Source organism: Scyliorhinus canicula, chromosome 19 (assembly GCF_902713615.1).
Source record: "Scyliorhinus canicula chromosome 19, sScyCan1.1, whole genome shotgun sequence".
In the NCBI taxonomy this organism is placed as follows: Eukaryota; Metazoa; Chordata; class Chondrichthyes; order Carcharhiniformes; family Scyliorhinidae; genus Scyliorhinus; species Scyliorhinus canicula.
This window is the reverse complement of record NC_052164.1, coordinates 69526658-69541636: the sequence shown is the minus strand read 5'-3', so window position 1 is coordinate 69541636 and position 14979 is coordinate 69526658. Positions and strand designations below refer to the sequence as shown.

General features: G+C 49.4%; 1 protein-coding gene across 14 annotated transcripts in view; it reads right to left on the bottom strand.

Moving 5' to 3' along the window:
• The window catches only part of pknox2 (pbx/knotted 1 homeobox 2), a 540450-nt gene that overhangs the window by 1507 nt on the left and 523964 nt on the right, over window positions 1-14979 (bottom strand). For all 14 annotated transcript variants that reach the window (XM_038779091.1, XM_038779084.1, XM_038779087.1 and 11 more), the window contains one exon: window positions 707-882. In XM_038779091.1, coding sequence (XP_038635019.1) covers window positions 707-882 — 176 coding nt within the window. The remainder of the gene's footprint in view (window positions 1-706; window positions 883-14979) is intronic.

The window sequence follows — 14979 nt, the reverse complement described above, 5'->3', positions numbered from 1 at the left end:
CGGGGGGAGAAGAAAGAGACGGGGGGAGAAGAAAGAGACGGGGGGAGAAGAAAGAGACGGGGGGAGAAGAAAGAGACGGGGGGAGAAGAAAGAGACGGGGGGGAGAAGAAAGAGACGGGGGAGAAGAAAGAGACGGGGGGAGAAGAAAGAGACGGGGGGAGAAGAAGAGACGGGGGGAGAAGAAAGAGACGGGGGGAGAAGAAAGAGACGGGGGAGAAGAAAGAGACGGGGGGAGAAGAAAGAGACGGGGGGAGAAGAAAGAGACGGGGGGAGAAGAAAGAGACGGGGGGGGAGAAGAAGAGACGGGGGGAGAAGAAAGAGACGGGGGGAGAAGAAAGAGACGGGGGGAGAAGAAAGAGACGGGGGGAGAAGAAAGAGACGGGGGGCGGGCGATTAAAAGAGATGGGGCGGTTGAAAGTGAGGGGGCGCGGTTGAAGGAAACAGGGGCATGATTGAAAGAATTGGGGGCAAAGATCAACAGGACAAGAGAGATGGAAGGAAAGGACGAGGGCGAAAAAAGCGACAGAGAATCAGGAAGGTGAGAAATTGACATCAAGACAGTAAGATTGCGGACGGAGAAGGAGCGAGAGAGAAGACACACACACACTGCTCGTGCCCAGTACGGTAGCAGATCCGGCTGCAGACATCAGTAAAGTGAGGCTGGCTCTGTGCTAAGACTATGAGGCGAGTGCTGAGTTACACTTACTGTCTGGGTTGCTGGGATTCCCTCCTTGCTGCTGGAGCACTCCTGCTGCGATTGAGTCTGGCCAGAAGCGCTGAGTCGGCCGGTGTTGGGATTTGATTTTCTTGGCTTTAGGAGCTGGGTCGGGATTACTGGCATCGAGCATCGGCTGTAGAATACGCCGCCTGGCATTGATAAACCTGTTGGGAGACAGAAAGGAGATAAGATCAAAGCCTGGGCTGCGCCAGCGGGAGAACCCCCCCCCCCCCCCCCCCCCCCCCCCCCCGCCCTTCTCCAAAAACAAGAGCTCAGGTACTCGAATCTACACTTCCCAGCCTCAGGATCTCTATCAATAAGGAGGTCATGAGCAGCAATATCATGAGAAGGTCAGAGTCTCAAGAGTTCTCCTCCAAGTAATACACTATCCTGACAGAATTTATCATCACTCCCTAATTGATCCGGGAATTCTCGATCTAACATCACGGTGTGAGCAGTGACCTTGTAGCTGTTGGGCTGTCATTAACACACACCCGATTTATTAACAATGTTTCTGAAAGGCGCCCTGTCATCCTTATCCGTAAGACCATAAGACAGAGGGGCAGAATTAGGCCATTCGGCCCATCGAATCTGCACCACTATTCAATCATGGCTGATATTTTTCTCATCTCCATTCTCCTGCCCTGATCCCCTTATTAATCAAGAACCTTTCTATCTCTGTCTTAAAGACAATCAAATGATTTGGCCTCCACAGCCTTCTGCGGCAATGAGTTCCACAGATTCACCACCCTCTGGCTGAAGAAATTCCTCCTCAAGTCAGTTTTAAGAGAACAGCCTGAGGCTGTGCCCGCCTCGGGTTCTAGTTTTTCCGACAAGTGAAAACATCCTTTCCACATCCACTCTATCCAGGCCTCTCAGAATGCTATAAGTTTCAATAAGATTCCCCATCCCCCATCCTTCCAAACTTCAATGAGTACAGACCAGAGTCCTCAACCGCTCCTCATATGACAAGCTCTTCATTCCAGGGTTCATTCTTGTGAACCTCCTCTGGACCCTTTCCAAGGCCAGCATATCCTTCCTTAGATGCGGGGCCCAGAACTGCTCACAATACTCCAAATGAGGTCTGATCAGAGCCTTATACAGCCTCAGAAGTACATCCCTGGTCTTGTATTCCAGTCCTCTCGACATGAATGCGAACATTGCATTTGCCTTCCTTTTTTCCCCACTTTTTCTGAGTTACAAAGCCAGGGCTCAGAGTGTGGTCAGGGGCGAACCCTAATCCAGCTCCTTGCCTGCTCCAAAAGCCAATACAAATTCACATTGAATTCAATTCATGGGCCCCACAAGAGACATACCAGATCTAAGCCAAAAGGCTACTACATTTGATCTTAGCCAAAAGGCCGAGAAGCAATTGCGTTTGCCTTCCTAACTGCCGACTGAACCTGCACGTGTATCTTAAGAGAATCTTGAACAAGGACTCCTAAGTCCCTTTCTGCCTCTGATTTCTTGAGCCTTTTCCCATTTAGAAAATAGCCTGTGACTCCATTCTTCCCACCACAGTGCATAACCTCACACTTTTCCACATTATCCAGCCCCAAAACGTTGCTGTTGACTTTTAACTGTCCTCTCAAGTGTCCTAGCCTGTCACTCAAATTGCTTGTGGTCTGAGAAGCGCCCCACCCCGACCATCCCGCCAACCAAATCGCCTCGGGACAACTAGAGCTGGGTAATAAATGTGAGCCTTGTCAGAGATGGAAACATCCCGAGAACGAATGCAAAGACAGACCACCATCATCCTTGCACGGCAAGTAGAGGTGGACAAGAAATGTCACCATGGCCAAGACTAGCCACATTCCAAGATAAGCTGAGGAGAGTTGCTTCTTTAAGAATGAAACCATGAGTCCATTTCACGACAAGATATTTTCCCCTGGTTTTTGGGGAATACTTTCACCTGATGTATGTAGGGCACACACCTTAGGAAACCCCATGTTGTTTAATCACAACTTCCCAAGTCATGTCCTCCCGTGAGTGCTGAGCGCTCCGGCCAGTATTGAAAATGGAATGCATTTCATACTAGTCCTTCAAAATGAGTGGTCAGTGACAGAGTCAAACAAATGGGCATGTTACTCTGCACGTTTGTCGGTGTGAATCTGGACAGCCCAAAGGTGAATGGGAAGCTGCTGCCAACTCCATAGAATCCATATAATGTGAAAGCAGGCCATTCGGCCCATTAGGAAAAGAGCACCTTAACTAGGCACCCCCCACCCGCCCTATCCCTGTAACCTCTCCTAACCTGCACATCTTTGGACTGTGGGAGGAAACCGGAGCACCCGGAGGAAACCCAAGCAGACACAGGGAGAACCTGCAGACTCCGCACAGACATCAGAGGCCAGAATAGAACCCAGGTTCCTGGTGCTGTGAGGCAGTCGTGCTGACCACTATGCCACCGTGCCATTTGTACCCGTTTACCAGGAGGGCCTGCCTTCCTTGGTAGGGGGAAGGGGCTTTACATTTGCTGCATTGCTTAGGCTTGGTGGGGCAAAACAATCATTTGGTTCGGGGAAGAACAACATCCAAAGTTGCTCTTAAATTTCCCACTGACGGACATGGCTTATTGGGGTCAAGGCTGCAGGGCATATATCTGATTTGGGATGGGTGGAGATCCTTCATCTCAATTTCCATCTGTTGGGAAGCACAAAGTGCCCACTGGTCTCAGCCAGGCTTGGTTATCCTGCCTCCTGCAGTCAAATAGCCGATTACTGTTGGGCTGGTAAAAGGATGTTGCGCATTACCTGCTTGGGTGCTTTACAGGAGCATTTTTGGATTTTAAAAATATCAGCGCGGAAGTGGAGGAATTATTAGGCCGAGCCAGTGAAAGATTGTTCAAACAGGTAGGTTTTAAGGAGCATCTTTAAAGGATGTGAGTAAATCGCAGAGATTTAGTGATAGAATTCCAGAGCGGAGGGCTTAGAAAACACAGCAATCAAAAGTGGGATAAAGAAAATCAGCGATGCAGAAGAGGCCAGAGTTGTCGGGCTGGAGAAGGTGACAGAGATAGGGAAGAATGGGGCAACGGAGGGACTTGAACACCAGGATAAGAATGTTAAATTCAAGGCACAGTTGGACCTGAAGGCAACGCAGGTCACAGGGGTTATGGTGAATAGGATTAGGTGCAAGTTTCTGATGGGCTCATGTTAAAGAATGGAGGCCGCGCAGGAAAGCATTGGAATTGTCACATCTCGCTGATTAGAGACACATTGAGGAGTGCTTACACAGCAGGTGGCTGAGGGAGGCCGGAGGTGACAGTTGAGAGGTCGAAGCAACCAATGGAATTTGCAAGTTTTAAAAATAAATTTAGAATACCCAATTCATTTTTTCCAATTGAGGGGGAATTTAGCGTGGCCAATCCACCTACCCTGCACATCTTTGGGTTGTGGGGGTGAAACCCACGGAAACACGGGGAGAATGTGCAAACTCCACACAGACAGTAACCCAGGGCCGGAATTGAACCTGGGACCTCGGCGCCGTGAGACAGCAATACTAACCACTGCATCACCGTGCTGCCCTGGAATTTGAAATTTAAGCAGACTTGGGTCAAATAACCTCTATCTTTTCATGGTCATATGTATTGCAGTTTACTCTCTTGCAGACTCACTCACAACGTTTCCTCCTGTTCGACCATATGTTCTTTTTTTTTAATGCTCTACCTTCCCTATTTTGAAACACCACACCCGAGATAGCAGCTCCCTCGGACACAGCGTTAGAGAGGCACACTGCTGCCTGTTTAGTTTTGGACAGGATAACAGTTTTTCCATTGGGGTGCCTGGAAATGTCTACAACTCCACACCCAGCGTCAGACCGACTATTTAAAAAGAAAGCATCAGTCGGATTTTCCATTAACAACTATTTATCAAGTCGAGGTCATGAATTGTTTTTGATTCATTTCAGTCAAAAGAGCAAACTCAATAATGATCCCATCTCCCGAGACAGAAATAATAGGAATGAACAGGAGGTGAGACAAGATACTATCCCGCAGCTCAATGGCTGTACCTGCACTGAACTTCTCACCTCCCAACACTGATCCTCACTTTCCCTTCTGACAATAAACCTTTCTCTCTCTCTCTCCTGACAATAAACCTTTCTCGCTCTCTCTCGACAATAAACCTTCCTCGCTCTCTCTCTCCCACCTGACAATGACCCTCATTTCCCCCTCCCAACAATGAACTTCACCCACATTCTCCTCCCAACACTAAGCCTCTCTCTCTCTCTCTCTGCCTCCAGACACTGACCCATTCTCTCCATCCAGACACTGACGCTCTCTCCCTCCAGACACCGACTCTCTCCCTGCAGACACTGACCCTCTCTCTGTCCAGACACTGACCCTCTTACTCCCATCCAGACACTGATCCCCTCTCTCTCCGTCCAGACACTGATCCTCTTACTCCCATCCAGACACTGATCCCCTCTCTCTCCGTCCAGACACTGATCCTCTTACTCCCATCCAGACACTGATCCCCTCTCTCTCCGTCCAGACACTGATCCTCTTACTCCCATCCAGACACTGACCCTCCCTATCTCTCCAGACACCGACCGCTCTCTCCCTCCAGACACTGATCCCCTCTCTCTCCCTCCAGACACAGACCCGTTCGCTCCATCCAGGCACCGACCCTCTCTCTCCGTCCAGACACTGACCCACTCTCTCCCTCCAGACACAGACGTCTCTCTCCCTCCAGACACCAATCCTCTTTCGCTCTCTCCAGACGCCGATCCGCTCTCTCCCTCCAGACACTGACCCTCTCTCTCCCTCCAGTCACTGACCCGCTCTCTCCCTCCAGTCACTGACCCGCTCTATCCATCCAGATACTGACCCTCTCTCTCCATCCAGACACTGACCCTCTCTCTCCATCTAGACACTGACCCTCTCTCTCCCTCCAGACACTGACCCTCTCTCTCCATCTAGACACTGACCCTCTCTCTCCCTCCAGACACTGACCCGCTCTCTCCATCCAGACACTGACCCCCTCTCTCCATTCAGACACTGACCCTCTCTCTCCATCCAGACACTGACCCGCTCTCTCCATCCAGACACTGACCCGTTCTCTCCATCCAGACACTGACCCGTTCTCTCCATCCAGACACTGACCTGTTCTCTCCCTCCAGACACTGACCCTCTCTCTCCCTCCAGACACCGACCCGCTCTCTCCATCCAGACACTTACCCTCTCTCTCCATCCAGACACTGACCCTCTCTCTCCCTCCAGACACCGATCCTCTTTCTCTCTCTCCAGACACCGACCCTCTCTCTCCCTCCAGACACTGATCCACTCTCTCCCTCCAGACACGGACCCTCTCTCTCCATCCAGACACTGACCCTCTCTCTCCATCCAGACACGGACTTTCTCTCCATCCAGACACTGACCCGTTCTCTCCATCCAGACACTGACCCGTTCTCTCCATCCAGACACTGACCCGTTCTCTCCATCCAGACACTGACCCGTTCTCTCCATCCAGACACTGACCCGTTCACTCCATCCAGAGACTGACGTTCTCTCCATCCAGACACTGACCCGTTCTCTCCATCCAGACACTGACCTGTTCTCTCCATCCAGACACTGGCCCGTTCTCTCCATCCAGACACAGACCCGTTCTCTCCATCCAGACACTGACCCGTTCTCTCCATCCAGACACTGACCCGTTCTCTCCATCCAGACACTGACCCGTTCACTCCATCCAGAGACTGACGTTCTCTCCATCCAGACACTGACCCGTTCTCTCCATCCAGACACTGACCTGTTCTCTCCATCCAGACACTGACCCTCTCTCTCCCTCCAGACACCGATCCTCTTTCTCTCTCTCCAGACACCGACCCGCTCTCTCCATTCAGACACTGACCCGTTCTCTCCCTCCAGGCACCGACCCTCTCTCTCCCTCCAGACACTGACATTCTCTCCCTCCAGACACCGACACACTCTCTCCATCCAGACACCGACCCGTTCTCTCCCTCCACTGACCCATTCTCTCCATCTAGATACTGACCCTCTCTCTCCCTCCAGACACTGACCCTCTCTCTCCATCCAGAGACTGACGTTCTCTCCATCCAGACACTGGCGTTCTCTCCATCCAGACACTGACCCGTTCTCTCCATCCAGAAACCGACCCTCTCTCTCCCTCGAGACACTGACCCTCTCTCTCCATCCAGACACTGACCCTCTCTCTCCCTCGAGACACTGACCCTCTTTCTCTCCATCCAGACACTGACATTCTCTCCATCCAGACACTGACCCTCTCTCTCCCTCGAGACACTGACCCTCTTTCTCTCCATCCAGACACTGATGTTCTCTCCATCCAGACACTGATGTTCTCTCCATCCAGACACTGACATTCTCTCCATCCAGACACTGACCCTCTCTCTCCATCCAGAGACTGACATTCTCTCCATCCAGACACCGACCCATTCTCTCCCTCCACTGGCACGTTCTCTCCATCCAGATACTGACCCCCTCTCTCCCTCCAGACACTGACCCTCTCGCTCCCTCCAGACACTGACATTCTCTCCATCCAGACACTGACCCTCTTTCTCCCTCCAGACACTGACCCGTTCTCTCCATCCAGATACTGACCCGTTCTCTCCATCCAGACACTGACCTGTTCTCTCCATCCAGTTACTGACCCTCTCTCTCCATCCAGACACTGAACCCTTCTCTCCATCCAGACACTGACCCATTCTCTCCCTCCAGACACTGACTCTCTCTCTCCATCCAGACACTGACCCTCTCTCTCCATCCAGACACTGACCCGTTCTCTCCCTCCAGACACCGATCCTCTTTCTCTCTCTCCAGACACCGACCCGCTCTCTCCATCCAGACACTGACCCTCTCTCTCCATTCAGACACTGACCCTCTCTCTCCATCCAGACACTGACTCTCACTCTCCATCCAGACACTGACCCTCTCTCTTCATCCAGAGACTGACGTTCTCTTCATCCAGAGACTGACGTTCTCTCTATCCAGACACTGACGTTCTCTCTATCCAGACACTGACCCGTTCTCTCCTTCCACACACTGACCCGTTCTCTCCATCCAGACACTGACCCTCTCTCCCTCCAGACACTGACCCATTCTCTCCATCCAGACACTCACCCATTCTCTCCATCCAGTTACTGACCCTCTCTCTCCATCCAGACACTGATCCGCTCTCTCCATCCAGACACCGACCCTCTCTCTCCCTCCAGACACCGACCCTCTCTCTCCATCCAGATACTGACCCGTTCTCTCTATCCAGTTACCGACCCTCTCTCTCCATCCAGATACTGACCCTTTCTCTCCCTCCAGACACCGATCCTCTTTTTCTCCATTCAGACACTGACCCTCTCTCTCCATCCAGACACTGACCCTCTCTCTCCATCCAGACACTGACCCGTTCTCTCCATCCAGACACTGACCCTCTCTCTCCCTCCAGACACCGACCCTCTCTCTCCATCCAGACACTGATCCGTTCTCTCCATCCAGACACTGACCCTCTCTCTCCCTCCAGGCACCGACCTGTTCTCCCCATCCAGGCACCGACCCTCTCTCTCCATCCAGATACTGACCCTCTCTCTCCATCTGGGGCTGTTTAGCACAGGGCTATATCGCTGGCTTTGAAAGCAGACCAAGCAGGCCAGCAGCACGGTTTGATTCCCGTAACAGCCTTCCCGAACAGGCGCCGAAATGTGGCGACTAGGGGCTTTTTACAGTAACTTCATTTGAAGCCTACTCGTGACAATAAGCGATTATCATTATCCATCCAGACACCAACCCTCTCTCTCCGTCCTGACACTAACCCCCTCTCTCTCTCTCTCTCTCCCTACAGACACTGACCCCCCCCCTCTCTTTCTCTCTATCCAGAAACTGACCCCCTCTCTCTCTCTCCAGACACTGACCCCCTCTCTCTCTCTCCGTTCTGTCACTGAGCCCCTCTCTCTCTCTGTCCTGACACTGACCCCCTCTCTCTCTCCTTCCAGATACTGACCCTCTCTCTCTCCAGACACTGACCCCCTCTCTCTCTCTCCGTTCTGACACTGAGCCCCTCTCTCTCTCTCTGTCCTGACACTGACCCCCTCTCTCTCTCCTTCCAGATACTGACCCCCTCTCTCTCTCCTTCCAGACACTGACCCCCCTCTCTCTCTGTCCTGACACTGACCCCCTCTCCCCCCATCCTGACACTGACCCCCTCTCTCTCTCCTTCCAGATACTGACCCCCCTCTCTCTCCAGACACTGACCCCCCTCTCTCTCTCCATCCTGACACTGACCCCCTCTCTCTCTGTCTTGACACTCACCTGTTCCACAGAGCCTGGAAGTTGGAGCTGTGAATGAAGCTGTTCACTCAGCCTCACTAATCTACGAACCATGACCCTAGTAAGGATGATGGTCAGTAGATATCTGCTAAACCCATTTAATGCTAAGCTCTCCTCATTCAATTCCTTTTCCCTCACCCACCTTAGTCTGGGGGGAGCATGCAAAAGTAAGTGGTGGTGTGATGTAGGTCCAATGCAGCCCAATGACATTTGATTTCAAGGCTTAAATCACTATATAGATAAACTGAGCTCCAGGGGCCTATTCGTCCTTGGGAAGCATCCCAAACAAGTCCTTAACTCGTGCTCACGGAACTGCAATCTCTAATAGCGGCAACCTGGTAGGGACCAGGAGCAACAACTCAGATAATATTTCTCCTTCTCAGTCTAGGAACGCTGAGGTGACAATGTAACACGCTTCTCAATGTCTTTAGCCAACACTGACAATAATCAATGATTAGAACTTTAAACGATAAAATATTAAAGCATGCCGCTGTTCAGAGAGACTTGGGTGTGCTAGTGCATGAGTCACAGAAGGTTGATTTACAAGTGCAACAGGTGATTAAGAAGGCAAATGGAATTTTGTCCTTCATTGCTAGAGGGATGGAGTTTAAGACTAGGGAGGTTATGTTGCAATTGTATAAGGTGTTAGTGAGGCCACACCTGGAGTAGTGTGTTCAGTTTTGGTCTCCTTACTTGAGAAAGGACGTACTGGCGCTGGAGGGTGTGCAGAGGAGATTCACTAGGTTAATCCCAGAGCTGAAGGGGTTGGATTATGAGGAGAGGTTGAGTAGACTGGGACTGTACTCGTTGGAATTTAGAAGGATGAGGGGGGATCTTATAGAAACATTTAAAATTATGAAGGGAATAGATAGGATAGATGCGGGCAGGTTGTTTCCACTGGCGGGTGACAGCAGAACTAGGGGGCATAGCCTCAAAATAAGGGGAAGTAGATTTAGGACTGAGTTTAGGAGGAACTTCTTCACCCAAAGGGTTGTGAATCTATGGAATTCCTTGCCCAGTGAAGCAGTTGAGGCTCCTTCATTACATGTTTTTAAGGTAAAGATAGATAGTTTTTTGAAGAATAAAGGGATTAAGGGTTATGGTGTTCGGGACGGAAAGTGGAGCTGAGCCCACAAAAGATCAGCCATAATCTAATTGAATGGCGGAGCAGGCTCGAGGGGCCGGATGGCCTACTCCTGCTCCTAGTTCTTATGTTCTTATGGGGAAAAAGTCGCAGGGTGCTTTTTCCAGATGTAAGGACAGAAAATAGATACCTGGCTTGGTTGAAGAGTTGATTTTCTTTTAAAAGCAGGAATTCTTAAATATAGAAAGGGAAGTGGAGAGGCAGAGAGTTTAAGGGATTGAACTCCAGAGCAAGAGGTCTAGACAGCTCAAGTCACGGCAGCCAGTGGCTAACAAATCGCCGATCAGCAAATTAATAAGAGAGCAACCTGATCTTTCTGCCTTGGTGTCAAAGCTCAGGGTGCAATTACACATTTAAGCAGTCGAGCCTCAGAAAAAAAAAGTCTCAGTTAAAGGAGTACTCAAACACTGTGGTGGACGTTTCATTCCCCTTAACAACTGAAGCACATGGAAGGCTGTAAACCAGCGATGGACACCCTAGCCTGGGGAGTGGGCCGCATGAGTGGCCTCCTTCACCTCAGTGAGCCCCAAAATGGAAACCGGGCATTTTCACTCACTATGACCCATGAATAAGTTTGAATCTTTGATAAGTTGTAGTAAATGGCTCATCATTCATATATTAATAGAACTATCATCAACTTCAAGTGGTTAAAAACAAAACAAATATTTACACTTTGGACACAATGGAGCACACGGTTCTCACAGTCCATATTGTGCACAATCAGCACGCACCTCACTTCACTTGCCCTTGCTTTACACGCGAATCACTTCAGTCAGGCCGATCGGAAAAAAGCTACATGGACGGAAATCAGCAGAATGGGGAAACCTGGCGCATAGGCAACGGTCAACGAAATGTCTCGTGGGCTGCACTCAGAACCCAGATGGGCCGCATGTGGCTCCCGGGATGCAGGCTACCCAACGCAGCTGTAAACAGACCACAAATGTACCACAAGGGGAAATCTATAGATTGCATCGAAATAACAATATTTCTGGCTTTACATTCAGCGTAATCTGCAAAGCGTGCCGGGACTCGTAGTCTGAAGGGGCAAAGTGGTGATTTGCTCTTTGACTACTGTCCCCACAATCATACAACCTCTAACCAGCATCAAATGGGGCCAGGATCTTTTCAAACAGCTACCCGTTGTCAGGGCAACGGTCTACTGCTGGCAAATTCAGCAGCTGCAGTAGGTTTACTTGAATAAAAATAGAACACTTTAATTGTTAAAAACAAAAGGCATTTTATTTTCCAAAAGACATTGTACGTGAGGTACATGCTACTTATCAGGGCGAAGGAGGAGGCTGAAGACAGAAGAACTGAACTCCCGGCAGAAAAACATTTGGAATGCATTTATGGGAGGTTAGCCGAAGGGGCAACTCAGCATCACAGCGTCGCCCTCTGACCAGGGATTAGTGGATGCAAAGAGGTCAAAGGCCAGAGAGAGAATAAACTGGCGAATGTCTTAGACCCCAGAGCACAAGCAGAAATATAGAATAGCCCAATATTACTGTACTGCAAAAGACCATTCGGCCCAATATGACTATGCTGGCTTGTTGAGAGAACTCGACAGTTGTCTTTTCCCAACAGCTTTTCAAGTCTTCATTTTTTTGGCTTTCTATCCATTTTTAAAGGGAGAAAAATAAAAAGCTTGCTTTGATACTGCTTCCAACAGTATTAGGGCATTCTGTGTCCTGATAACTTACTCGACAACAAAAAAACTCTGAATCACTGTAATAAGATAGTGGCTGGCTGGAAAGTTTTTAAAAAATACACAGAAAGATAGAAAGAATAATTTGTGCTTTTTTTATAGCACCTTCACAACTTCCGTATGTCATAAAGTGCTTTACAGCTAAATTAATTTCTTCTGGACTGTAGTAGGGTAACAAATGGCATCAAGGAGTTCGAGCAAAACTGGAGTCAATGAGAATCAGGTGGAAAACACTCCTTTGGTTGGAGACATACATAGAACATCGAACAGTACAGCACAGAACAGGCCCTTCGGCCCTCAATGTTGTGCCGAGCCATGATCACCCTACTCAAACCCACGTATCCACCCTATACCCGTAACCCAACAACCCCCCCCTTAACCTTACTTTTATTAGGACACTATGGGCAATTTAGCATGGCCAATCCACCTAACCCGCACATCTTTGGACTGTGGGAGGAAACCGGAGCACCCGGAGGAAACCCACGCACACAGGGGGAGGACGTGCAGACTCCACACAGACAGTGACCCAGCCGGGAATCGAACCTGGGACCCTGGAGCTGTGAAGCATTTATGCTAACCACCATGCTACCCTGCTGCCCTCATACCTAACACAAAGGAAGATGGCTGTGGTTGTTGAAGGCCAGTCTTCGCAGTCCCCGGATATCACTTCAGGGGTTCCTCAGGGTAGTGTCCTTGGCCCACCCATCTTCAGCTGCTTCATCAATGAACCTCCTTCCAACATAGGGTCAGATGTGAGGATGTTCGCTGATGATTGCACAATGCTCAGCACCATTCGAGGCTCCTCAGACACTAAAGCCGTCCACATGCAAATGCAGCAAGTCCTCGACAATATCCAGGCTTGGGCTGACAAGTGGCAAGTAACATTCACACCACACAAGTGGCAGGCAGTGACCAGCTCCAATAAGAGAGAATCAATCATCACCCCTTGACATTCAATGGCATTATCATTGCGGAATTCCACGCTATCAATATCCTGGGGGTTACCACTGGCCATAAACTGAACTGGACTAGCCATATAAATAAGGTGGCTACAGGAGCAGATCAGAGGCTGGGAATTCTGCAGTGAGTAACTCACCTCCTGACTCCCCAAAGCCTGTCCACCGCCTACAAGGCACAAGTCAGGAGTGTAATGGAATACTCTCCACTTGCCTTGATTACTGCAGCTCCAACAACACTCAAGAAGCTCAACTCCATCCAGGGCAAAGCAGCTCGCTTGAGTGACACCCTGTCACAAACATTTGTTCCTCCACCACTGATGCACAGTAGCAGCAGTGTGTAAGATCATAAAATCATACTGTGCAGAGGAAACCTTTCGGCTCAAAGGGACTGCAACAGCCTTCTGAAACAGCACCCTACCAGGTCCAAACCCTACACTATCCCCATAACCCAGCCTAGGACCAACTTAGCATAGCCAATCCACCGAACCTGCGCATCTTTGGACTGTGGGAGGAAACCGGGGCACCCGAAGGAAACCCACACAGACACGGGGAAAAAAGTGCAAACTCCACGCAGTCACCCGAGGTCGAAATCGAACCTGGGTCCCTGGCCCTGTGAGGCAGCAGCGCTAACTACTCTGCCACCGTGCTGCCCAGATGCACGGCAGGAACTGACCAAAGCTCCTTAGGCAGCACCTTCCAAACCGATGACCACTACCATCTAGAAGGACAAGGGCAGCAGATACCTGGGAACCCCTCCACCTGCAGATTCCTCTCCAAGTCACTCGCCATCCTTTTTTAAAAAATGTTTGTATTCAGGTTTTTCATTTTATACAATACAAAATAAGTACGTCTGTGTAGACTTGACATAATTTACAAAAGCCAAACATAGGAAATAACCCCCAAGACCCTAACCCCCTTAAACTCTTCCCCAAAAAAATATTTTTTTAAATCTTACTTTAAAATATTTCTATTGAATTTTTAGATCTGTACAATATATAATTGGTGAGCAAGATGGTTCGTATGTACAGTTGACATGTTCCCCTTTCATCGGCAGAATTCCCTCAGTGCGGCACTGAGGTATTATTTTAAAATAAATTTAGAGTGGCCAATTGAATTTTACCAATTAAGGGGCAATTTAGCGTGGTCAATCCACCTACCTTGCACATCTTTGGGTTCTGGGGGTGAAACCCACGCAAGCACGGGGCGAATGTGTAAACTCCACACGGACCGTGACCCAGAGCCGGGATCGAACCTGGGGCCTCGGCGCCGTGAGGCAACAGGGCTAACCCACTGCGCTGGCACTGAGGTATTTATGTAGATTTTGCATTTGGGTCTCTGACGTGGGATTTAAACGCACCACAGCCTTCTGACTCACCGTGATTATACAACAAATTAAAATGTGGTACTACAAAAACAGAGAATGTTAGAACTACTCAGCATCTGTGGAGCGAGAAACTGATGCTGCCAGAGATACTGAGTATTTCAAGCATTTTCTGTTTTTGATTTCAGGATTCCAGCATCGGCAGGATTTTAGTTTTACATTACAGCATCGATTGTCCATACAATATGCTTATTGTTAAGGTCTGGTAATATACAAATTGGGAAGTTAAAGGCCTTTAGAGTAGTTTAACCCAATTGGCATTTGAAGTAGTTGATTTGGTCAATGGAAGCCAGCACAGGTCTTACCATTTCCCACCTCAAGGTGGCAGCACCACACTGCAGCATAAAACCGGCCTGTCAATGCTGCGAGCTGCTCGCTTAATGACACCCTGCGGACGCAGGAGGTCCACAGGAATTTTCCAGAAAGTTCTCAGAAACAGTGAAGCACTTTTTGTTTGAAAAGGCTGGAAAAGCACTTACTGGTCCAATTTCATCTCTGCAAAACGTTCATCTCTGTAGAGCTATTGAAATGAAGAATTGGTGAGATGAAAAAAAAAAGGCCGAGAGCCATTTTAATACAACCACAGGCTACGTTGTTAAATGTTTCTGGGATTTGTGTTTGCCAACCCCACAATCTTTCAAACCATCAAAAAACTGCACGGCATTTCGGGTGTAAATTCCATGGTCATCATGAGATCTGTCACCTGGCTTCTAAATACTGATCCTGCAAGGGTGACATCAGTACTGTACCGGCTTTGTTTAAAAAATAAATTTGGA